The sequence below is a fragment of the Bos indicus genome, chromosome 13 (assembly GCF_029378745.1).
Source record: "Bos indicus isolate NIAB-ARS_2022 breed Sahiwal x Tharparkar chromosome 13, NIAB-ARS_B.indTharparkar_mat_pri_1.0, whole genome shotgun sequence".
Classification (NCBI taxonomy): domain Eukaryota; kingdom Metazoa; phylum Chordata; class Mammalia; order Artiodactyla; family Bovidae; genus Bos; species Bos indicus.
In genome coordinates, this window is record NC_091772.1 from 61279104 (window position 1) to 61304916 (window position 25813).

Below are 25813 nucleotides of genomic sequence, written 5' to 3' on the forward strand. Positions count from 1 at the left end.
CTTTTTTAAAAAAGAAAAAAGGTATGCTGAAACAGTGCAATAGTTGGAGTCAGAACTGCAACCATTTGCTCTGACTACATGTGTGGTGTCCAAAGAGTTAAGCCTGTTTCTGGCCTGCCAGTGGGAGGGCAGGCAGCAGCTGGGGCACAGTGGGAGTCCCTGGCTCCAGCTGGCTCCAGCTTAGATCTGCTTGGATCAAGCACCACGCCCAGGAACTGGCACCTGTGTGTGTGTGTGTGTGTGTGTTGGGGGGGACGGCCTCCGGACAGGTGGCACCTGAAGCCCTTGATGACCTGTCCATGTAAAGAACTGGGCCCAGTTAGAGGGATGGTAGCCTCCTCCTCCTCTAGGAGCCCCTCCATCTGGTAAGAAAGTATGCTGGTGGCAGTTCGGAGTTGGTGAGGAGGGGACGAGGGTCTGGGACTCAGGGTGGGGGTGGGCAAGGAACTGGGTGGGCTGGGCTCAGATATCACCGGAGGCTGCTGGGATTAGCACCTGCTGAGAATGAGATTAGGTTTCTTGGGACAGGCTCATCTCTCTAATGTCTCCCCCCACCCCCCCCCAAAAAAAAGCTGTCTCCCTGTGGCTTTTCTCTGCTGGACAGATGGTGTCTGAGCTGTCTTTTGGAGGGTGGGCTCCTTGAGAGGGTGGTGGAGGTGAGGTGGGAGCTGATGCCTGCTTGGTCATGGGATTCCCTGTCTTCCACAATAATAATGATCAGAGCTCTTACTGAGGCCCTACTATATGCCAAGTACAGGCTTGGTAAACTTAAACACTTGCCCAAAAGTCAAACAGTAAACAAATGAGGCCTTGCATGCAGGCAGCCCTCGCAAGAAACTACTGGCCATGATGATATCTTCGCCTTCTCAATAAACAGCAGCAAGCTTCTTCCAGTTACTCAGGCCAAAAACCCAGACTCTTTTCTCTCTCACACACCCCTTATCCAATCTTAGCAGATCCACTGGACCTGACTTTCAAATTATACTGATGCACTGACCACAGCTCACCACTTTGACCACGCCTCCACCCTCATACAAACCACCCTCATCACCTGCCCAGCTTCTCACTGGGCTCATGCTCCCCGTCTTGCTCATGCAGTGAATATAGGGACTTGGGTTTGTTTAATGCCGTATGCCCAACCTATTACGCAATGCCTAACACATGGCAGCCACTCAAAAATATTTAATGAACAAATGAATGAATGACCAACCTCTCGACCAACCTCTCTTAGGAAATGACTCAGATTCAGAAGGGAGGAAGGCCTGAGTGTCCTTAAGTTTTCTCAGCCAAGATGACCTTTGGTACCCCAAGGCAGTGGTCAAGGTCCTTCCCTATTAGGAAATGCCCTGGGTGCAGAGCATCACCGCTGTGTCATCTGCTTGTGCCTGCACACATGCACATACACACTGGGCCACAGGAGCTGGAGAAGAGCCACTTCTGATTAGGATGTGTCTAGGGGACTGTCCCTGCACTATATACATGGTGGTTTTCATTCTCATGAATGACGAGTCACTCATCGGTTCAGAATGGAGGATTCTGAACTGAAGGATGACAGGGTCTGATCTCTACTTTAGAAGGATCATGGCCGCTATTTGGATAATAGATGGTTGGGGGGGTCGGGGGGGGGGGGGGAACACAAGGGCAGAAGCAGGGAGGCGGCTGTAGAGCTGTCCAGGTGGGAGAGGGAATGAGCAATAGCTTTGCCCTCTCACCTCCCACTGCCGGCCTTTAACCAGGCTAAGTTCTCCTGCCAAATGAGAAACAGTGACAGCACATGCTGGGGACTTCCTCAGCAATTTCCCTTATGAATAAAGCACCTCATTAACCCCCTCAACAGTCCTAGTAAAGCAGATTCTAGCAATACCCAAGATTTACAGAGAAGAAAACGAAGGCACGAAGAGGTAAAGTCACCTGTCAAGATTCTACAGCAGTCCGCTTCCAGCCAGCATCCATCCATAGCCTAGCCAGACTCCAAAGCCCAGTTCCCAGACTTGCTCAATGGCCTTCTTTTGAGGACCTGTCTACAGTGCTACCATTCACTGAGTACTCCCTGGGCGCTAAATGCATTGCTGAACGCTGTACCTGTGTTATGTAATATTCCAATGATCAAAGGAGTCACATACCCTGGTGACTTCCATTTTACACATGAGAACAGCAAAGCTGAGAGAGGCAAAAGTCATAGAACAGGTAAGCTTATTGTCCTACTCACCTGCCACTGAGCCATCTTTTTACTATTTTTCTTTTTCTCTATTTTCTTCCTTTTCAGTCACTGGGTCAATGGAAGATACCCAACAGATCATAGTGTGGTGGATGCTCTGCTCTAAAGTATCAGCTGTCTTTTGTCCCCTTGACCTGATGTTAAATGCCTTAAGGTCAAAGTCCACAAATAACATGTGTTTGCCCATCCTACAGCACTGGACCTGAGCCTTCGACTTGGGCAAAGGAGATGAGAAGGGTCAGGAGTTCTTGTCAAAGTCACAGGGCTAAATGAAGGTGGAGGAGAGGGGCCCTCCTATGAATCCTACACCTGGATGGCACAGTTCCTTTAGCTTGAGAAGCCTCGAGGACACTTTTATCTGGGAAAATGCACCTTCCAACTCTTTATGGGGAGCACTGTTTCAGCTAACACCCTGCAGACAGGTGGAATGTCCGTACCCCAGTCTCATTCTGAAGAGACTTGCGGAGTGGGAAGGAAGGGGCAATGACTTTCAGTTCCCGTTAATGTGTCTAGAAGCAGCAGCTGATTCAGCTAGATGATGTCACCTTCCCAAACCTCCTGACCAGCAGCTGAGATGGTAAAAGCAGGAAACTGGAGGCTACTCAGCTGGCTAAGCCCGAACATGCTTCTGGCAAAGGCCAACAGTAACCCCAGGCTCTGGAGGCATCCTCCTGCAGTTGAGCAAAAAGAGTCCTCACAGATGACAGGATAGTAGGTGTCCTTCAAGACCGTCATGCCAGGATACTACCCTAACTCTCCTTTTGCTCAGCAGCTTTCTGCACATCCCAAACTAACACTTATTCGAGGTTGGAGCCCTGGAAAGAAGCCTGGGTTTGGAGCCAGACCATGCTGGAACTGAACCCAGGTTCCACCATGTCCAAGTTGCAGGACCCTGGGCATGGAACGTCATCTCTCTCAACCTCAACTTCCTCATGGAAAAGAAACAGGGGCTAACAGCCCACTCATCACACAGGCCGGGTAGGAGAATAAACAAGACAATGGACATAAAGTGTCTGATTGGGGAAAGATGCTTAGTAAGTGGTGGTCGCCATTACTCCCTTTGGGTCAGAGTGAAATACCAATACCACAAAGGGAAACCAATGCCCACACTAGACCCACTAGTGTGAGAGCCGAATATATACGTGGGCCCCAAGCCTGGACGAGCCTTGCTTTTCTGTTTGCAAAAATCTTTGCTTCAGATCTTCTCAGGCTGGCTTTCTCCTTCATCTACACTCCGGTCAAAAGTCACCTTCTCAGAGAGGCCTTCTTGACCTCCTCATCTAATGTTGCTTCCCTAGATTCCCTGAGACTGCATTACTCAGTCTCATTTTCATCTGAGATCATCTTGTTTCTTGGGGTAGCTGGCTCCCCAGCTAACATAGTAGTTCTGTGAAAGCAGTGTCCTTGACTGTCCTGTTCATCACAGCATCCCTGGCCCTCAGCAGAGGTCTGGCATGTACTGGTGCTCAACAAACATCTGCTGAATCAATAAATGAATGAATGTACCTGCAATGGCCAAAGGCTAAACTGACAAGGACCCCACACTTATTCCTCTGCTGTCAGGTCTTGGCTCTCATTCCAGATGCTGGCATTGCTACCTGGGAATCAATGAGTGGACCAACAGGTGGCCAGGATGGGCATCCATACCTGGTAATAACTCATATGTTGGGATACCAGGACTGCTGAGGAGGGCCTCAGACTCTCCTGCAAGTCTAGCTTCAGCTGACCTTTCGGTCTTTATTACCTAATAAGCGACCCTTCCATACACATTCCAAAACAGACTGCCACTCCTATGGGTCTCTCCCTCCTTGAGAGTCCATCCCAATTTGCACAACTGAGGTCATGTGGAGCACAAGCCCCTTTTTTCCCTGTCTCTGCAGTAAGTCCCTGCACAAACTCACCTCTTCTGTGAAGTATTGCTCTTATTTGGCATTTAGCATTTATTATTGGTTTTCTCAAGATCTCCCTGTCATGTTCATAACATCTTTTCTAATTCAACTGGAAGTACTTCAAGGGCAGAACTGGCTCTTCAAATGGTGATATCTCAATTAATAAATCTGGGGAAAAGCCTCTCTTTGAAACAAAGCTGGCTGGGTCCAGAAAGGGCCTGCTGGCCAGGCCCCTTTGGTGAAGGAAGCGGAAGAGATCATCATGCCGCCTTAGTCCAGGAGCGAGGGAGCCAATAAACCCTGGACAATCACATGGAGTCTGGGATGATCCCAAGGTCATGCACATGACTGGAGTTTTAAAATATACCATCGTTTTCACAAGTCTGGGCATAATTTACTTACCAATCATAAAGAATGATAGAGAAACTTTGCTCAGTTCCAAGGACTTAGTGGTATCTGCTTCTGTGAACTAAGATAAGCTTAGTCCTGGCCCTCATCTTATCTATACTTTCCTTTCCCTTGACTCCACTCACTATTTTATCCTTTTGATCATATGAATTTTCCTAAGTTGCCAACTAAATTTCCAACTTTTTTGTAAAACAGAGTAAGGCTCTAATAAAATATGACTTGGTCCATTTCTCTTTTAAATGCTACAATGGTACACAAAAACAACATCCCAAACACTTCATTATGACACAGCTCAGTGACAAAAATAATGCCTGAATCACTAAGCAGAGTGCATGGCACTTAGTGAGCATTCAAAAGGTTAAGTTCAAAGAACCTCACAATTCTTACTAGCTTCTTTTCTCTGGGCTGACTCAGTTTTCTCATGTGTAAAATAAAAACAATGTCTTAGGTTTGTTCATTTGTTCAATCATTCATTCCAAAATCATTCACTGAATGCTTACTACCTGTAAGAACAGTTCTAGGTACTAGAGATAAAATGATGACCAAACTAAAGTCCTTGTAATCATGGGGCTTATATATTCTAGAAGGGTGACAAAAAAATCAAGTAAACAGAAAGAAAATTTCAGACAGAGGTTGGTGCTGTGATAAAAATACAAGGTAAAAGACAAGAGAGTAATTAAGTAGTACAAAGCTTGGCTACTTTAGATCAAAGGTCAAAGAGAACCGCCCAGAGGAGATGACCTGTGAGCTGAGTCACCTGGAAGAACCAGCAGGCAAACACCAAGGGCAGAGCACTCCAGGCAGACCCAACAGCAACTACAACGACCCTCCAGCAGGGACAGGTGAGCCTGGAACAGCAGGAGCCCCTAAGCTAGGCGAGCAGAGAGGGAAAAGAAGTGGTAAAGGATGGAGAGGCAGCCAGTATCAGATCGTGCAGGCCTTAGGAAGGCCTCAGTAAGGACTCTGGGTTTTATTCCAAGTGGGTGGAGGGTTGTAAGCAAGAATGTGACAAGATCTGAATTTGGTTTCCAAAAGACCATTCTGCCTGCAAGGTTTGGGAAGAAGTGCTTTTTTTAAGGTACTCTTTTAGCTCCAATATCAGATTCCCCTGTCATTCTAGGCTCCCATGAATTGGTTGCCTGATCCTCCTCAACAAAGAGGAGCAAAGAGGAGGAGCAGTTTCAGCCCTGGGGCAGAAGCAAAGAATATGTGTCACCTTGTTCCGCAGATGGAGGGAGTGGCCCAATCAGGGAGGGGTGGGAATCCCAGCTTGGAAAACAGCATTGCCAAGCCACCTTTATTGTTTCTGCCTCCTGTGTGGAAGTTTCTGCCCAATGACACAGTGCTGTGGAATGCTCTCCCCACCCCCCCACACCCAATCTTCCGTTTACAGAGGCCAGAATTGTACTTTGCATTCCTCCCAGGATTTAGCTCAAATCTAGCCTACAGGAAATGGTCGATAAAGAGCTACTGATTGATTAATGATGAAAGGGAATATTCCCAGCCATTAGGCAAATATTAATGAGCATTATGAGTACTATGTTGGGTCTCTGGGGATACAAGGTGATTAAGATGAGTTTCTTGCCTTCACTGAGTTCAGAATTCAGCAGATGGACCAAAACCACAGACAGCTACAATGAGTCACAGCAGCAACACTGATGAGGCCCTCTTTATCCAGAAGTAGAACACTGGGCTCTGCTGCCAGACGGAAGTTCCAATCACCACTTACCAACCTAGCATCTTTCTACAAACCCCTTAACTTCCCCATGTCTCACTTTTCTCCTCTGTAAAATGAGAATTATAGTAAGAATGCCTACTTCAATGGTATTGTTTGAGAATTCAATGAATACATATGAAACACTTAAGGATAAGTGCTCTGTAAATGTTAGCTATTATTAAAATTGGGCTTCCCTGGTGGCTCAGATGGTAAAGAAACTGCCTGCAATGCAGGAGACCTGGGTTTGATCATTGGGTTGGGGAGATTCCCTAGAGAAGGGAATGGCTATTCACTCCCATATTCTTGCCTAGAGAATTCCATAGACAGAGGCGCCTGGAGGGCTATAGTCCACGGGGTCGCAAAGAGTCAGACACTACTGAGCGACTTTCACTTTTTCATTATTAAAATTACTGTAACATCTGTGCCAAGCTCAACATGATCTCATTTCATCCTACAAAAACCCTACAAATCAGGTATTATCGTCTTCATTGTTGAGATGGGAACTGAGGCTCAGAAAGAAGAATGAGTCCAAAACCAAACAGCTGGTATGTGAAGAAGCCAGATTCAAACTCAGCTCTGCCCCACTCTAGAGCCCATACTTCCGATAATGAAATGATCTCACTCTCTTCAAAAGCCCCCAACACAGTACAGTGCCCCGAACATAGCAGAGGTCTCTGGTTACCATTCCATCATTCCTGAAGATCTTCCAGCAGGAGGTGCTGTGATGCCCAGCGGAAGCACTTCTTTCACCTTGAAGGGGTTTGAGAAGGGCTCAAAGGACACTGACCTGGGCGCCAAGTGTAGACTTTGCTCTGGAGTTGTACGGGTTCTCCATACTGAAGCTTGGGGTACTAATTTGGAACCCTATCTTCCACCACTAAATCAGACCCAGAAACTGCTCCCAGGTGCCTGGACACCTGCGTGGACAGGCAGGCAGTTTTCTCCGGGCTGACTTCTTGTCTGGCCCTACTTGTCTCTCAGTTTCATCACTTAGCCACCAGCCTGGGGCCTCTGCCTGCACCTGCTGCTGGACCCAGTCCCAGGGGACCCTGCCCCGAAGGGCCATTTCTCAGTGACTCCCTGGGGACTTCCTTGATATGGTAATCCCTAGGGTTCCATATGAATGTGGGTGTTGTGAGCAAAGGGAAATTTTTTCTCACTGAGTAGCAGACAGGGAGTGGGTAGAACAAGGGGTGGTTGTTCTTGTTTTGAATCAGAGGTGAGCGTGGGGTGAGGTACACTGGTGCCTCCCAGTTTTATATTTAAGCAGTACTGATCCTGGCCAGTCAGAGTTCCCATTCAGCAGTCTGGCCAAGGTGGGTGAGGACATCCAGGGGTGAGGAATTAGTAGTCATTTCACCTTCCCATTTGAGTTATTACTCAGAGGTCTGGCTTTGCTGCGTAGTTAGACTGCAGAAGGCAACCAATGGCTGAATCAATGAATGACCAAACTTCACAGTGAGAGGAAAAGCAAAGACCCTGTATTTGGGGAGCTTTTACTCCACACCAGGCTCTGTGCCAGGGCACTTTATATACACTGCTCATCATCAGGAATGTTTATCAACTTGGACACTAAACACACAGCCTGGCAGTAGCTGATGGCAGTGAATGGGATGTGGTTTCCACCCTCAATCAGCTCAGAGTACCTGGCTTAATCTTTCTCCCAACAATCCTGTGAAATGATTATTAATTCCACTTTATAGATGTCCAAGCTTAGAGAAGTAAAGTAACTTGTCCAAATTCATGAAGTTACATAAGCCAAACAGCTAGGATATTGCTTCCACCCAAAAAGTGCTTGGTGGTTGAAGGAATGAATGAATGACAGTTATGGTTTGACCTCAGTCAAGGAAGGAGCAGCAACAAGACCAAACATTTATAGTTCTCAAAGTGCTTTTTCATCTATCATCTCCTTGGGCCTCTCAGCTAGCACGAGAATGAGGCAGGGTGGGTGTTATCTTTCTCTAGCAGATGAGGCAACAGGCTTACAACCACACAGCAAACAAGGAGTGAGGCCACTCTGGAAAATGCCAGAGTCCCCACAACACTGTTTAATCATTCAGATGCAAGTCAGGCACCTACTATGTGCTAGGCAAGCTCCTATGCTCTTTAAATATTCAACTCATTAAGTCTTGCCTCAGTCAACAGATGCCTGTCTTCTATGTTTCAGGTTCTGTGGCAGGATCTAGGGACAGAGCAGTAAATAAAGCAGAGGAGGAGATCCCTGCCTTCCTGGAGATACTTGGCAAAGATCGAAAAAAATAAGCCCCATTACCAAATGCCCAGTCAGCAACACTGGCCAAACCCCCACAGTGTACAGCATGACTAGGGGCCCTCGTGGAGGATATGAGGAACAAGGTTAGGAGCTGCAGTCCCCAGCTTCAGGAACCTTAAAATCTCCAAGCTCTTGCTTCAAAGCATATCCACACACTCTGTTAGCCTAAAAGTTTGCTCTTGGAGAGTAGCTCCAATTGTGATCACAACTTCTTGATCACCTGTGATGGCAATCTGCTAGTAACAGCTGTAATAGTAGCTGTCATACTGAGTAACTACACGTGCTAGGCTCCATGCTAAGTGCTCCATGTATCTTATCACATATTTTCATGATCAAGAGAGTCTTTCAAGAAAAGTACTACATTATTTTAGCCTCTTTATAGACGAAGAAACTAAGGCTGAGAGAGATAAGTAATTTGTCCAAGGGTAACTAACTATAGAGCAAGCAGGATGCAGCACTGGTTTGTCACATTTTGTATCTGACTCTTAACAGGGATAGAATTTCTCCCAGGGAAGCAATAGAGAGGCAAACATCAAGAATGCCAAGAGCAGCTGCTTCCTAGAAGGGCTGGGGCCTCAAGAGCCCCCAACAGATTCTTCCTCACCCTCTTTTATCAGGTCTGAACATCAGTACAAGGAGGAAAGGTAAGCAGGTAACGTTAGGTTAGGCATGCTCAAGCTATCCCTAGGGCAACAAGAGTCTCTGCTGAACCTCCAGGAAAGAAGTCTGTGACCTTCATTTGCCACTCACTAACCCCTCAGAGAGAGACAGAAGCAGGGCTGGCGGGGAGGAAGGGGCAGGGGAGTCCTTTCCCTGGCTTGGGGAAGGGTGAGGCCCACCTGGGAAGAAGCCTGACTGGTTCTCTCCTCTCTTGGACAAGAAGTCTGCACATGTGATACGGTGCACATGGACACCCCTCAGGGGAAATGCCAGGCTACCTTTCGGACCCAAGAAGCCTCAGAGAGGAGAGACTGGCACAGCTCTGAACTGCAAGCTAAGCGAACAATTTCTAAGCACTGTAACTAGGTCATCAGGTTCCTGGAGAAGCCAGCTGTGACTGGGAGGTGGGGGATGGGAGGGAAATTTTGCAGCCTACCAAGATCCCTACTTCCCTTCAGGCCCCGCCCTCCCTGAAATCTGCACCTGCTCCCAAACTGACCCCTCCCCCCAGCTGGGCCCAGCTGTCAACGGTTCCCAATGCCCCACCCCTGCCTTCCAGGCGCCGGAACCACAGGGGCCTCTTGGACAGGAGGTACCTTATTGCTACCTGAGCCCTTTGGAAAGGAAGCTGTGGGGCAGGGAAGGAGTGGCCTCTCCCGGGGGGGATTTCTTCTGCCACGAGGGCAGTAAGAAAGCTGGGCCCATTTGGGCCTGCCCAGGGTACCTTCCTGGCATTGCTGCCGCAGGTGGCAGAAGACAGGTGATGTTTACCCGGCTAAGACCAGAGTTGCCAAAAGGCTTCAATCAAGCCTTTGAATCTGCACCTGGCCCAGAGCCCCAAAATAACAACCAGCACTGCCTACCTGATCCACAGGTCGCAGGTGCCTCTGGCTTTTTTTCTCCCTGCAGCTCTGTCTGCTGAGCCCTGGCTGGCAAGGGATCCTGCTCCAGTGATGACTAGGGACCTGGCTGCATCACTCTGGTGCTGGGCCTCTCCCCAGCTGGCCCACCTCTACTGCCAACTATCCCGTCCCTCTGTCCACAGGCTCCCACCATCAGTCACCATTCCCTTCTCCCTTACCGGCTTTATGACAACCCAGACCCTCTTCTGCCGGTCTGCCCCCTCACTGTCGCCCAAATGCTTCCTACACATTTCAGCCTCCACTTCTGTCTGCACTGCTCTTACCTACCAAAGCTGCCCTTGCCACATTCTTTTCACCTACTGTAAGCCTTCATGCTCCACATCTTCCTCGGAGGTAGTAATGACGCCTAACTGAGCATACTGTATTCAGGCACCATGCTAGGTGGGCTAGTCACTCACTCTTTCAGTAAGTATTTGCTGAGTGGACCCCTTGTGCCAAACATTATGAGAGATGCTGGGGATGAAGGAAACATGAGACAAAACTCCTGCACACTGGGAGCTTAGGTTTTACAAAAGGAGACAGACAGTAAGGAGGTAAACACAGGTGGCCTCTGGAGAGGTGACATTTGAGTTGAGACCTAAATGCTAAGACAGCCCTGATCAGATCTAGGGAAAGAGTGATCCACGCAAGCCCGAGCAAAAAAGATCACCACTGCTATCTTCATTAAGGGATGACTACTACCTTTCATTTTATGGACGAGGAAACCGAGGACTTGGTGTGAACTGCACAAAAGTCCTACTGCTGGGAAAGCTATCATTCAAGCCTCTAGTGAACTTTCTCCTTCCTGACACTTTCCACTATTGGCACAGAAGAGGGTCTGAGCTGGCAGTGCAGCTGGCGACGGAGAAGGAGCACAGGATGATGCAGGCTGAGGGTGGAGGCCACTGGGCCGAGTCACCAACTGAGTAGCTGATGGTGGGAGTGGGCTGGTTTGGCGGAGGTCCAGGTACCCGTGGGATGTGGCCAGCGGGTCTGTCCTCTTCCATTTCTGGAGTCTACACTACAGATTTGGCATCGTTTGCCTGGAGCCGTTCACCAAGGGCTGTGAGTGTATTCCTACTGCTTTAAATGAGTTTGCTCCCTTAAGGACATTTTTTAGCCTGTTGCTAAGTCGCTTCAGTGTCCGACTCTGTGCGACCCCATAGACGGCAGCCCACCAGGCTCCCCTGTCCCTGGGATTCTCCAGGCAAGAACACTGGAGTGGGTTGCCATTTCCTTCTCCAATGCATGAAAGTGAAAAGTGAAAGTGAAGCTGCTCAGTCCTGTCCGACTCCTAGCGACCCCATGGACTGCAGCCTACCAGGCTCCTCCATCCATGGGATTTTCCAGGCAAGAGTGCTGGAGTGGGGTGCCATCGCCTTCTCTGTTTGTAGCCTAACCTGCATCTAATAATAACAACCCTTCATGTTCATTGAGCAAATCCTGGCCAAGCCTGTGCCCAACCCTAGGCCCTGTGCCAGGTACTCAGGGGTGAAATAAGCCAGTCTGGGCCTGCAGAGAAACAATGACGCTGTGGTTTGAGGGTAGGCTTTGGTATCAGATACAGCTGAGTGCAAGACCCACCTCTGCCTCTTACAAGGTGAGTCACTCTGGACATGCTATAGGGCCTCTTGAAGCTCTGAATTCTCCATCTTCATACCAAAGCAGTTGTGAGGACCAAAGAGGATGATTATGTCAGGGCATAAACATAGCACCTGGCACAGAGCAAGCACTCAACACACAGCGTCTGTCGTTATTACTAAGGAACACTTACGCGTTTTACTTTCTCATTTGAGCCTTGCTTACTCTGCGGGCTGGTACTATTCTCTCAGATGTGTGGATGAGGCTGGAAAGCTGATTCGGATAGTGCAGCAGCACCACCAGCGAGAAATTAAGCTAAGCTTCAAATCTGAGTGCAGAGTTTTATCTAAGGTTTTGTAGAAAGTGATCAATACATCCTGTAACGAGCCTTGCCTGGTGTGTCTGGGAGCTGAGGGAACAGCTGGGTGCCGCACACAGACTGACTCAGATGGCAGAAGCACACACCAGCATGGCCCAGGGTGTGGGGCATGGAAACAGATCGAGGAAGGGCACCCAGGCCCCTCACTGCAGCACCCACAGCATGCCCAGCACTCAGCATAAATAAAGCATGCACCAGTATTTGCTGATTTAACAAATGAAACAAAACTCAGGACAGCTCTGAGCAATGAATCCAGACTTACTAAAAGCAACATCGCTAAGAGTGAGTTAAAAGAATTCTAAGCCATTTACTGTGGGATAAGACTCCTGCTGTAGTTTCCTCCCTGAAATGGAACTGAACATACCCACATCACTCACTTCACTATGAAATGATGTATACACATCATCTTTATACAAAGACGTAAATTATAAAGTGTTATCATGCACATAAAAACGGTTATCATCATGCTACAGACCACTAAGGCAGTAAAGTGTCGTGAAGACAAGCACCTCAGGTTTGAATCCCCGGTCGTCCTGGTAACAATAGTCTGCGAGGCTCCGAGCATGCCACTTTTCTCTGAGACTCAGTCTTCTCAACTCTACCGTGAAGATGACACTACCTACCTGGCAGGGTTTTTAAGATGGTTTAGAGATAAAGAACACAGGCTTCGAGTAAGCCAGACGTGGTTTCAAATCTTAACTCTGCTTCTTACTAGCTGAGTCCCCCCAAATCTCACTGTCCAGTAATGCTGAGGTTGTTGGACAGTAACACAGAAATGAAGCTGGGGAAAGCCCTGCCGCATAGTAAGCACTGGATAAACGCCAACAACCATTCACACACATTCGGGGAAGGGGGTGCAGTGCAGTGTTTAAAAGGGGGAGCTTGGAAGTTACCCTTGTACGCTTTGCCACTTACTAACCGTGCTACCCTGCATAAGCTACTTAACATCTCTGTACCTCAGTTGCCTCGTTTGAAAAACAGGGATAATAATAGCAACAACTTCAGAATATTGTCTACGAATGGAATAAATTAATACATGTAAAGCATTGTGAACAATGCCTGGCATACAATAAGCACTTGATAAATGTTAGGTGCTATTAATAGTAACATTAACAATAATATTAATCACCAAGTGGAATAAGAGGGAGGGACTGTATAATCCTGGGACACGGGCATCCTGTGGAAGAGTTCCAGGGAAGTCCCTGGGCAGCTGTTTGCAGGCAAGTTCTCAGCCTCTGGCAGAAAGACTCTTCTATAGAAAGGACATGAGGCTGAGGGTTCCTGAGCAAAAACTTCAGTCCTGCTGACCAAGAGGCCAGCCTCTGGGGAGGCCAGTCAGGCTCCTTGGAAGGACACAGTGTTCCCGGCCCCGCCTGACTCGGGGGAACAAAGGCACGTGTGTGTGGCCAGGGAGGAGGGAGGGGAATGTTTCCCTTTCAAGAGCGGAACAAAGGATCTGAGGCATAGCTGAGTGCGTTCCAATTCCCTCCCAGGCTAGCTTCCATTCCTCAGATGATTGTCCAACAAGGTTTTCAATCTTTTAGCTTCCTCCTGAAAGGTGACCGCGGGGAGGGGGTGGCAGGCTCCACTCGACCCTCCATCAATCGTCTCCAAGAGGTAGGATTTCTACCTGCCAAACCTCTGAGGAGTCCCAGGCCTGTGCAGGGGGTGGGGTGGGGACCCCTGAGGGTTAATGGATGACATAGGGCACCGCAAGTGACAGGTTTCATGTCCCTCTAGGGGAAGTTCAAGACTACTACTAACTGCTACTTAGTGCGGAGCCAGGAGGGAATCCAGGAGTTTGGACAACCCCCCTCGAAGGGTGGGTGGAAAGGTGTGACAGAACTCAGTGGAAAGCATTTTCTAAATCTGAAAGGGATGATCGTGAGCTGGAGAGAGAAGACGGTGAAGGGTCAAAGGGGAGGGAACAAAGAAACTGACAAGAGGAAAGGGAGAGACATGGGCAAAAAAGGAGTCTGTGCGTGGGGAGAGCCTTTAGGAATATTACTTTCCAATTTCCACACTCTAGCCAGCAAGAATCCGGCTGCAGGGCTGGGACAGGAAGCAGTCCATGGAAGTCACTGCAATGGCATTTCCTGAAGAGGGAGAAAAAAACCTCTAGTTCCGAGGGGAGCTCTGGAGTCTGACCAAAAAGTGCTGCAGTGGGGAGCCAGTCTCAAAGCTCTGGCTTGGCCTGAGTCTCATCAGGGGTGAAACCATGAGGCAGAAGGTCCCAAAGGCAGTTCCTTTCTGCAAAAATACTATTTACAAAAATCAGTATGTAATAAATGGGAAGCCAGGTGATGTGATTGAAGGAACCCTAGGATGTGACTGCTGATACTAACCGTCACTATGCAGAGCCATACGACAGGAATTAACTCACTGAATCTTCAGAACACGGCACCATTATTACAGCCATTTACAAGGTAAAAGACTTGCCCTAGGTCACACAGCATACAAGTGATCAAATCTAGATCTGAAAGCCCAAACCCTGCATCTTCCTCCTGATGGGCAAGTCACTTCATCTTTCTCAGCCTGATTTCCCTCTGCTCACCTCCCGGGTTGTCGGTTATAACCATCAAAAAGGCAAGGTGGGGGGAATTACTGGCAGTCCAGTGGTTAGGACCCCGAGCTTCCACTGCAGGGGCCATGGGTTTGATCCCTGGAAAGAGCCATCCTACAGCATAACTATCATGAAATATGCCACAATGGTGGAACCCACCACAAGGCCTAGGGCCATTGAGAAGCAGGATTCCTAGACTCAACTTCAAACCTCCATCTTATAGATGGGAAACTGGGGCCTAGAAGTGATGTAGCCAAGGTGAAACAGTGAGCTGAGGCAGATGTGAGACTAGAACTGGGATCCTAACAAAGACCAGCATTTGACTAACATGGCAAAGCAGCACTACAGAGCTCCTGGCAGGACAGGAACACTGCCGGGGCCTGCCTGCCTGCCCTAAGGGTGTGCCAGGTCACTGTGGAGTCCAAACAAGGGAGAACAGATACTGCAGATGCTGTGAATAGGTCTCTGACACAAGCTCTGTGCAAAAATGGTCAGAATTACGATACCAACTACTGTCTGACTCTATGCGTCTCAGGCAGATCTCGTTAGGTCTTTGTGAAGCAGGTAATACCTGCCCTAAGGTTCAGAGAGTTCAAGAAGCTTGCCCAAGGTCACAGAGCTAGACACAGGTGATCTGGGACCTCAATCCAGATGTGGTGCAATTATTCAGAAGCAAGAGTGCTAGAGGGAAGGGCCATTCAGGATACCACATTTGGAGAGACTATCTCCAAAGAACATCTAGCATACTTAAACCTGATTCTATGACTGCTAAGCTAAGTGGTTAAAAAATGTGGCTTTCAAGGTGGTCGGACCCATCAATATGCCATGTGAGTCTGGTCTTGTTCCTTAGTCCCTTTTCACCATTTCCACCTCTACCTCCTGATTCAAGCCACTCTTCTTTCTCACTTGACTGCTGCGCCAGCCTCTTTGCTGGGTTCCCCTGTGGAATTCAGAACTTGTGGAGCTCATCCCTGCTCCTGATCTTTTCCTGGGCTCTCATTCAGCCAAAGTCGAGTCCTCATCACGGCCTGTGATACGCTATGAGACTGGCCCCTGGCTACTCTGCCCCCTCAATTCCACCCACTCTCCCCTCTTCCCTCTCCCCTCTGACCACTCTTTCTCTTGCTGTATTCTCCCCAGCTGCACTGGCCTTCTCTTTCATCCTTGAGCCTGGCCAGCACACTCCCTTCTGAGTCCATCCCTCTGCTTATAACACACTCTCTAAAGGAACCCACATTAACCACCAACTTACCTTCTTCAAGTCTTGGCTGAAATATTACCTTTCAGTGATGCCTTCCCTAGACACTCTTTTAAAACTGCAGCCTTATCTCCTTTGCTAGGCATGCCTCAATGTACTTTATTTTCTTCATAGCACTTAGTCTCAACTGATATATGTTACATATGTATATAATTGGGGCTTCCCAGTTGGCTGAGAGGAGAAGGCACTGGCAAGGCACTCCAGTACTCTTGCCTGGAAAATCCCATGGACGGAGGAGCCTGGTAGGCTGCAGTCCATGGGGTCGCTAAGAGTCAGACACGACTGAGCAACTTCACTTTCACTTTTCTCTTTCATGCATTGGAGAAGGAAATGGCAACCCACTTCAGTGTTCTTGCCTGGAGAATCCCAGGGACGGGGGAGCCTGGTGGGCTGCCATCTATGGGGTCGCAGAGTCGGACATGACTGAAGCGACTTAGCAGCAGCAGCAGGTGCCTGAGAAGTAAAGAATCTGCCTGCCAATGCAGGAGATCTGGGCTGGATCCCTGGGTTGGGAAGACACCCTGGAGAAGGAAATGGCAACCCACTCCAGTATTCTTGCTTGGGAAATGCCATGGACAGAGGAGCCTGGAGGGTTACAATCCACGGAGTCGCAAAGAGTTGGACACAACTTAGAGACTAAACAACAACAATTACATGTTGTCTGTTTCTCCCCATTAGAATATGAGCTCCCGACATAGAAACATAATTTTATGTAATGCTGTACCACTAGTGCCTAGGACAGCCTGACACACAACAGGAGCTCAATTAATACTATCTGAATCAATGCATAAATAATTAGATAAAGGGCAATTCCCATTACTATTATTCTGGTTTGATAAGTGTCTGTTTCTTCAGAAATTTAGTGGGCTTCTCTTTCATTACATACCTGCTATGCCTAAGGCCTCTGCTCCATGTCAATTAAACAAGTATTGACAAGACGTGGAACTCTACTCTCAGGAAATTCCTAAACCTAATAGAGGTGTGGTAGTGTCAGAAATGTCTTTATACTAATTTAAACTCTATCAGTGTGATTAACCTACCCAAGCTCTCCTGTACCATACTAAAAAAAGGCTTAGCCCCTCTTCCTGCAGATATTTGAAACCAGTGATCCTGGTCTCCTGGGTCTTCTTGTCCCCAGGCTAAACAAAAAAACCCACTGGGACTGTCTGACTCAGATCTGCCAACTGGGAACAGGGAAGACAGACTGTCGGCCAGGGAGACAGAAGAGAAGCGGATCCAGGAGCAGACTGACTCCTTCAAAGAAAAGAGAGGGAGTCCTTGGGGAGGACTCCACGGAATTAGGTTGGGGGCGGGGAGAGAGCCCGGCTAATTAAGGCAGTAGGAGATTATGTTTCCGTAGAAGAGCAGCTCACTGGGAATTACCCCTAAATCTATCCATGGTAAACCCAGACAAAATCATGGCTGCTGAAAGAAAGCCCTGTGATGGAAGGCTGAGGGCACTGGAAAAAACCAGGAAGGATGCTCAAGCCTCTAGCCTCAGGACAGATACCTGCTGGGGAAGGGATAACTAACAACTGCACCTTCCGGTAGCCCACACAAAAACCGAGAAAACCCTGCAGGTTCCACTGAAGGCCCCTGAAAAAACCTGGGGTGATTTTCTACCAGAAGCTGAAGGGCTCTGTGGGGCTACTGCGGAAATCAATCCTAGGAAGCCTGGAAAACCCTATTATGGTGATGGAGTTTTAAGGGCAACTTCAAATGTACCTCCAGAAGAACCGAGTGTTTTGAGGGGGAGCCCCTGAGACACTTCTACCTCACTTTGGGACCTGAATGAGATTACTAAAAATTTCCACGTTTGGGGTTTCTAATGGGGTTTCCCCAAGAAAACCGCAGAATTGCCAACAGCTGCTGAGATCTGCAAAGGTCGCTGAGGTGCTTCAGCAAAGCATACATCAGTGCCAATGAAGCCAGAACAGTCAAGAAGAAACCTACAGAAACTAGAAGACCACAGAGCCATGCAGCCTGGGGAAAGGCCAAATGATGTTTTCTTCCCCCACCCCCCAAAAACTGTTCAACAATGTGTTTCCATCAAGCTAAAGGGTTTCCCAGGGACAGTGATCCCAAAATGGCCTGGCCCACCTGGGTCCGACCACCCAACTGTCCACATTCCCATTGGAAAGCCCCAGAAACATTCAATCTCTGCTGTTCTGGTTGAGTATCTCAAGGGCTGGCTTTGTGTCTCAAGAAACTCTGGGGTCAAAGTTCAGTTTTTGGAGCCAGGTAGCCCACTCATTAAAAGAAGTGCCTCCACCATACAATTAGGGCCCAGGAGAGCCTTTGTTCTACATCATTTACTAGAGTCAAGCTATGGCAGGTGGCTATCATTAGTTCACTTTACAGGTGGGAGAGATGAATGGACAAGAGAGACAAACAGGTTCAGCACCTCGCCAGGGGACTCTAGGTAGGCAGTGGTGTGGCTATATAGATGAGGAATTCCAGTCCTTGGGGCATCACCCACAATTAAGCAGACATACTTGGAGTAGGCCATCTTCTCCCTTTATGCACATAATTCTTACCTGCCGGGAGGGCCAGAGACGGTTTTAACAAAAAATTAACAAGAAGCCTACTCTCACTGGGCAAAATCCTGATACTGACTTGAGTTTTACCAGTGACAGAATCTAGAAGCTGCATACATGCCTCTGGCAGCCTGCTACTGCCAACACAGGTGCTGTTCTTCCTGCAGTTCCTGAACAAGGCCAGCATCACAGACTCAAGTGAACACCTCCACAGGCATGTTTTGCTTGGCCCAACAGCGTCTCTGGCTCACATTATTACTCCTAAGACAATGTGATATGGAGGGGAAGAGATTATAGGCTTTGGAATTAGGCCCACCTGGGGTAAATTCTCACTCAGTCACCTAACTGGCTGAGGAATACTTGGGGCCAGTCATTTAAGCTACCAGGAGCTTCATATATAAACTGAGAATAAACCTACCTATCTTAGAAAGTTATTGTGTGGAGTATATGAAATAGCATGTTATTTCCATGAGATAAAGTACCATATCTGGCTTATAGCCAATACCTAGCACATGCCTGCTTCACAGAAGATGCTCAGTGAATTTTGGCTGCATAAGTAAAAGACCTAATACAATGCCTCATGCATAAGATATACTCCATAAAAGCACATTTCCTTTTCCTTTCCTGCAAGGATGCTAAATTTAGAGCATATCCCAGAGTGGAATGGCCCATAATTCTTACATTCATGGATTCCCCAGGCACAGCCTCCAGGAAGGTTATGAGATGCCACTGCAGCAGCCAGTGTGCAGCTCAAATAGAATGGTCCCTGAGAGGAAGTGGGCGGGTACCTTCTACCCAAAGGATCCCAATGTCACATGTTCTCTATCTCTTGGCCTTGGGAAGAACATGTGCCCAGAAATGGTTCTGACATAACTGGCTCTTCTGCACATATCCTCTCTGTCCACCAAGAGGAAGTAACATATGGTATGCTGTCCAACGGGCTCTGGTAACTCTTGGGCAAAGAGACAGCAGAAGATGGAATGTCAATCCAGTGGTGATCTAATGATCTTGCCCAGTGTTGCTGTGTCGAAGACCTCTTTCCACACATAACACTGGGTGACTAACAACTCTCTGGTCCAGGTGGCACTCTTAGACACTGGTTGGCAGGCCAGGAACCTCTCCCATGTTGCCTTTTGTTAACAGTTGGCCACAACCCACATGGTATTAGGACCACCAGCCAGAGATAACAGTGAGGGGCAAATGGCCCAAGTCCCTACTTAGGCCTCAGAGGGTGTGTCGGAAACACTGGAATCCTGTCCCTCCTGTAGTAAGTTAAACAAATATTTGCCCCTAAAGAAAATCAAAGCAGGCAGAAATAAGAGAGGTCATCACACAAACCAACAGGAACTATTTAATCATTTATTCCCCCAGGGAGTTCATTTACTGAAAGGCTTTCAAGTCGGGTCAGTCTTAGCCAAAGAAAGACCTCCACCTTTACCTTCCCAGCCCCACCCCGGTCATCTGACCTCTACTCTGCTTTTTATAAGAACTGGCAGTAGGAAGAGTTGATGAAGTTGCAAAGAAATGGGAAATAAGACAGGGGGTGGTATACCTGGAGGTCCCTTGCTCAGTGGTAAACTGAAGTGGCTGCCACACCCTAGGCCCAGCCTCTGGATAATTGCATTCTCAACATTCCTGAGTCCATGGTGCGTGGCCCTTTCCACCTCAGCTCCTTCAATAGATGACTTATTTTCCACAGCCTGCTCAATTTCTGAAGGACAGAATGAATACCTCTCATAAGCCCTACACCTCCCTGAGGCAGGGAGATAAGCGGGGAGATATGACTGAGTTCACTGCAAAAGAGCAAAAGCTGCTGACAGTGACCACAGGTAAAGAATCCCTCCACACCAGCTCATCCTGACTTGGTGATATCAGGGCAAGGGAATTCTCTTCCCTGGCAAAGGAATGAGGCACGACTCGGGTTCAGAAAGTGTACCTGGATCTGACAATAACTACTAGAGCAAACTTCCTGTCGCTATGCTCACATCAGCTCCAAGATTTACAAGGACTGCAAGGCAAGGAGGGTTGGCCACATTTTTTTAGTGGAAGAACCTGAGGCTCAAGGTAAACTGGCCTGTCCAAGGTCATACACCTAGTTAAGTGACGGGGCTGGGACTCACACCCGTGTCAGTTTGTTTCTGAAGTCTGTCACTGAATCTCAATGTGCCAAGGAGCCCCAAAGACCAGGTTCTTGCATTGCCAGCAAACAGTGCTCAGTGAAGAGGCCCCAGGGCCATGGCAGAAAAGTGACAAGCATAACAGCTGGAGCTCCCCAACCAACCCAGGCAGTGAGGTGCAAAGTCCCTGGGCTTATGCGTGACACAGCAAGCGCTCCACAAACTGGCCAACCACACAGAAAAGTCACATACTTTAGAGCCAATAAACATGGGCCATAGGACAAACACAACTGGCCCACTGGCGCAGCTTACAACCTAAAATCAATCCTCAGCCATCCAAGCCAGAGGGATGCAAAGCCAGGCCATGCAAACTCTGAAATAAAGGGAACCTGATTTAGAGGAGGGAAGCCCAGGACAGGACTGACATCTCAAGGGAGTAAGACTGAAGGGGCTGGTGGGTCACTGATACTCACTATCTTCTCCAGGCATTCCACTCATCACCCCCTTAACATCATGAGCCATTATGTCAGGGTGAGGGGTAACCTGTTACCTTTGCATTCTCAAAGGTTTGGGGCCAAATGAACACACAGGCTATGTTATCTTCTGCAGAGAAACTGGAACACAAGTATGACAGAGTAGGGTCACGAGGAAGACAGAATGAAGATGTCTGGTCCTCACAGAACTAGGTTATCTGTATTTCAGAAGTTAATCTCTGTGATACAATGAGGCCAATTATGTCTCCTTAACAAACAATAATAATCACCCAGCACAACAGACACAGGGGGAAAGGTTGTTGGGGATTTGACCAGAAGCCAAGGAAAATGAATATGTAAGGGGCGTGGTTCTTACCCAGCCGCCGTTCTCCTGGATCCAAGGCTCTAGGTGGTCATTCAGGTAAGTGGCCATCCAAGTTGCGATCCGACTCACCAATACCTGCATCTCCTTGTCTACGCTTTCCACGCACAGTGCCCCACCGAAGGAGAAAAAGGCCACAATGCGACCCCAGTTCACCCCGTCCCGGAAGAGTTCATTCACTACCTGTTCAAAGCTCTGATATGCTGTCCCTGGGGTGATGTGGAGCTGGGACGTCAGGTCGCTGAATGCCCGTCGGTACCTCAGTTCAAACTCATCGCCTGCCTCCCTCAGGGCTTGCTTCACCGCTGCCATGGGGATCACTTCCCGGGCATCCGAGCTTCTGCTGTGGCCAGTGGCTCCATTCACAGCAGGGCTATCCGCCAGGTGCCAGGATGCGTTGCCATTGATGGCACTGGGGGTTTCCATATCTGATTCTGTCCCTTCTGGGGCCTCAGTTCTGTTCTCTTCCACATCACTAAACTGACTCCAGCTGTATCCTTTCTGGGAAAGCTTGTAAGAGAGAAAGTCAACCACCAGCTCCCGGTTACTCTGAGACATTTTTATAATAAGGATGGGCTCCGCCAGTCCATTGTCCAAAACACCTGCTCACTCACTGGGTCTGGTCTCTGCTTAGTGGTTCTCTTCGAAGATCCAAAGCCAAGACAAGGTTCTGAAGGGAGAGAAAGAGCTTCAGGGGTAAAAAAATGAATATGCAAGCCATTTACCTACAACATCCCATTCCCCACTCCAGGTACTTGAACTGGGTTCTTTGCCGCTCTTATGAAGATCTGGGTCTAGCTTCCCAGGTACTTCGATGAAGTCAATTTGAAAGCACCAGTGGGCTCTGAATCATCACACTGACCTTTTTTTCCCCTCCCCTTTTATCCCAGCCACCCCCTTTTCTCTGAAATGTCTTCCTCGAAAAGTCACCCCCATGGGCAGTCTGCCCCCCACCCCCATACCCCCTCACCACCTACATTCAAATCCGTCTCAGGCGACGGCAGGCAGGTGCAGCCCCCGGAAGATCTTTTGTATCATAGGTGGGAGAGGAGGTGGCAGCGGGGATGCCGGTAAGTCAACCGGCCTCGCGGCGGCGGCTGGCAAAAAAAGCAGCTCCGGCTGGAGGGATCATGCGACCCGGCGGACTGAGAGCTCAGGAGGCGACACAGGAATTACGAAGCTCAAGAACCGGCCCCCTCGCTTGCTTCCTCCTCCATCGCCCCGATCGAGGGCGGCCGCTTAGCAGCCGCGGCCTCCTGCCACCCGGGAGCCCAGCCCCCTCGCTCTTGCACGCCCCTTGGCTCTCCGCCTCCTACTGGGAGCTAGGAGAACTCTCTCGGAGGTGGCTGGTGTGAGGTTTAGTTTTTGTTTTTTTCTATTTCAGTATCAGCCCTGGGTGAGGCTTCCGAAGAAACCCTGAAGGGACTTCTCGATGGGGCTCAAGGTTTCGATGAGAAACAGAGGGAGGGGAACACTGCCTTAGATCTGCGGTCTGAGTTTGGAAAGGCCATCCCCGGGTCTTTCTGGGAGGCTGAAAGCCGGAGACCCCCCAGAAACGCCGCTGGCTTTCTTTGAATTCCCCAAAGGCCCTGGTCGTGGCGGTGGCGGTGGGGGATTGCCGGGTCCTCCATTCCCCGCACGGACACAATGGCCGCCGGCGCCCTGCACAAAGACCCGGCGAGGGTGAGGCGCCGAGCCTCTCCACCGGTCAGAGACAAGGGTCGAGGCCTGCTCGAGAGCCCCCACAGCTGAGACTGCGTTTTCCTGGGGACAGGCCCAGGTCGGCTTCTTGGCACCCCCGGGAGGCCTTAGGGGCCCGGGGTTGCACCTCTCTAGAGCCCGGGGTGGGTGGGCTGCGGCCTCGCGGCTTCCTCCGCGCGCTAGGCCGGGTACCCGCCTGGCCACCGCCCCGTTGCTAGGCAACCGCTCTCCCTCAGGGGCGCCCCCTAGACCTTTCTGGGAGGTGGGGTCTCGCCCCCGGCGGCCCGCCCCGGCGTAGCCAATCAATGAGCCCAGGTAGCACGGAAGCAGAACGGCGAGGGCTCCCATTGGGCGCAGCGCCTGCCACGCACAGGAGAGGCGGCGCTCTCACCTGCGAGCCCCGCGAGCCGTGGGGGGCCACATACCCCCTTCATCGGCCAGGTCGTTTCCGGGCGCGAGTGCTCTTCGCGGCCAAGTTCCGCGCTGCGGACCGGGGCCGGCCTACCTGGCTGACGGCTCGCGCTCTCTCTTCCGAACGAGCCGGCCTCAGTTTCCCTGAAGAGACCGGGGGAACTTGCAAGCTCAGTCACTTCCGGTGCCGCGGCAGCGCGCGCGAGCCCGAGACGCAGAGGGAGTGCGCGCCTGGAGGACTGGCGTCAAGAACTGGGCGAGAGCGCCCCCTGGCGATAGATCTGAGGATTCCGGACACACAAGGGAAACATTCACATTTCCATTCATTCTTTTGGTCAGTTTAATCCACCGATCAGTTTGTATATCGAAAAAGTGTTGCCTTGTGGCTAAGAACCTTGTGTTTGGGATTCTAGTCTTGCCGATTTGGCAAGTTACTCAACTGCTGCGCGCCTCAGTTATCCTTAACTCTAAAAATAGAGTAAAAACCAGCCTCCCTCCTTGAGTTATTGTGGTGATTTTAGAGTTATTTGTGAAGTCCATAGTCTTTGCTGCATAAATACATTCGGCAAATATTTATTGTTTGGGTTGCTGAAAATAGACTTAGGAACAAGACAAGACATGACCCATGCTTTCATAGAGACTAAAACCCTTGAGATGGAGAGAGATAGTAAATAACTGAGCCGGGCTCCTCCGTTCATGGGATTTTCCAGGCAAGAGTACTGGAGTGGGGTGCTATTGCCTTCTCCGACTGAGAAAAGAAGGTAATTTCAAATAGTGACTATGGCTCTGAAGAAAACAAATCAGGGTATTTTCATAAAGAGGGTGAAGGAATAGGTGGTCCATTAAAATGGGTGCCCTCTCTGCCCAGTGAGGGAAACAGACATTTTTTTAAACTGTTTTTTTAATTGTTTGTGTAGGGTGCCAGAGATGGCCTCTTTGAAGAAATGACATAGAACCCAAGACCAGAAGTGTAAGAATATGCCAACCCGTTGAAAGAGTGTAGAGAACATCAGACTTAGCAGAGGAAATGGCTTGTACAACGTGTCCTGAGGGAGGAAGCTTCTGGCATGTCCCAGAAACTGAAGGAAAAGCACTGTGACTGAGGGAGGGCAAATGCTATGTGAAAGGATGTTGAGAAGTTGACTGTGGGAATGAGTTGGAATTGATTCTAAACATTGAAAAGTTTTATTTTGTGGTAATTTAGTTGATTGAAAATACAATATTAAAATATACCGAAGAGCATAGAAAGTCCTCTTCCCGCTCCTGCTTTCTAATCCCTGATTCCCCTCACAGAGATCATCACAATTAATTAATTAATTTTTCTGTGACTGTGTGACATGTGGGATCTTAGTTCCCCAACCAGGGGTTGAACCCATGCTCCGTGCAATGGGAGCACAGAGTCTTAACCACTGGACCATCAGGCAAGTCTCAGAGATCATCACTCTTAAGCCTTTCTTCTGGAGTCTTTCAGAGACAGTCACTGTATTCACAAGCAAATGTATACGTAAAAATGTTTTACACAACTGGTAACTTGCTATAAACACTTCTACATCTTGCTTTTTTTTGCTGAGCGCTATGTTTTCAGTCTACCCTGATTTTTTGTTTTATTTCTTAAATATTTAAGTATAATTGATTTACTATGTTGTGTTAATTTCAGATGTACAGCAAAAAAAAAAAGTTATACATATATCCATTCTTTTTTGGATTCTTTTCCCATATAACTCTCCCTTAATTTTTTAAATTAACACACAACTTCATAAAAATATGGGCTTCCCTGGTGACTCAGACGGTAAGGAATCCACCTGCAATGCAGAAGATCCAGGTTCAATCTCTGGGTAGGGAAGAGTCCTTGGGGAAGGGAATGGCTACTGACTCCAATATTCTTGCCTGGAGAAGTCCATGGACAGTGGGCTATAGTCCATGGGGTCGTGAAGAGTAGGACACTAACACTTTATAAAGATAGGCCGTAATGCACTTGCCCAATCCCCTATTTAGGGACAATTAGGTAGTTTCCAGTCTTATCTTATTATAAATAAAGGTATAACTTGTTCATTGGTTATTTTGCATATGTGGGAGTTTATCTGTTAAGTAAATTCCTGGAAGTGGAATTGCCGGTAACTGAATATATGAATTTGTTTTTGTTTTGTTTTAATGGATATTGGCAACATGCTCTACATAGCAGCTGCACCAGTTGGTCCCCACCATTAAAGCATGAGACTGATTATTGCCTCACATCCTGAGCTACACAGAGTGTTATCAAACTTTTTTATCTTCACCAATCTGATAGGTAAAAACTGAGAGGCACTTTTATTTTTCATTTCTTTTTATTGAGTGAAGTTGAGCAA

At 48.7% G+C, this 25813-nt stretch overlaps 1 protein-coding gene across 4 annotated transcripts in view; it reads right to left on the bottom strand.

The window, feature by feature from the left end:
• BCL2L1 (BCL2 like 1) overlaps window positions 1–23676 on the bottom strand; it is a 50181-nt gene extending 26505 nt beyond the window's left edge. The window contains exons 1-2 of one of the 4 annotated variants that reach the window (XM_019972218.2): window positions 23563–23676; window positions 21351–22026 (exon numbers count right to left, since the gene is read on the bottom strand). In XM_019972218.2, the coding sequence (XP_019827777.2) occupies window positions 21351–21914 (564 nt within the window). In that variant the 5' untranslated portion in view covers window positions 21915–22026; window positions 23563–23676. Of the gene's footprint in view, window positions 1–21350; window positions 22045–22333; window positions 22590–23448 lie in introns of those variants that run through there. The other 3 variants (XM_019972217.2, XM_019972215.2, XM_019972214.2) reach the window with 3 other exon arrangements.
• Between the last annotated feature and the right edge of the window lie 2137 nt (window positions 23677–25813).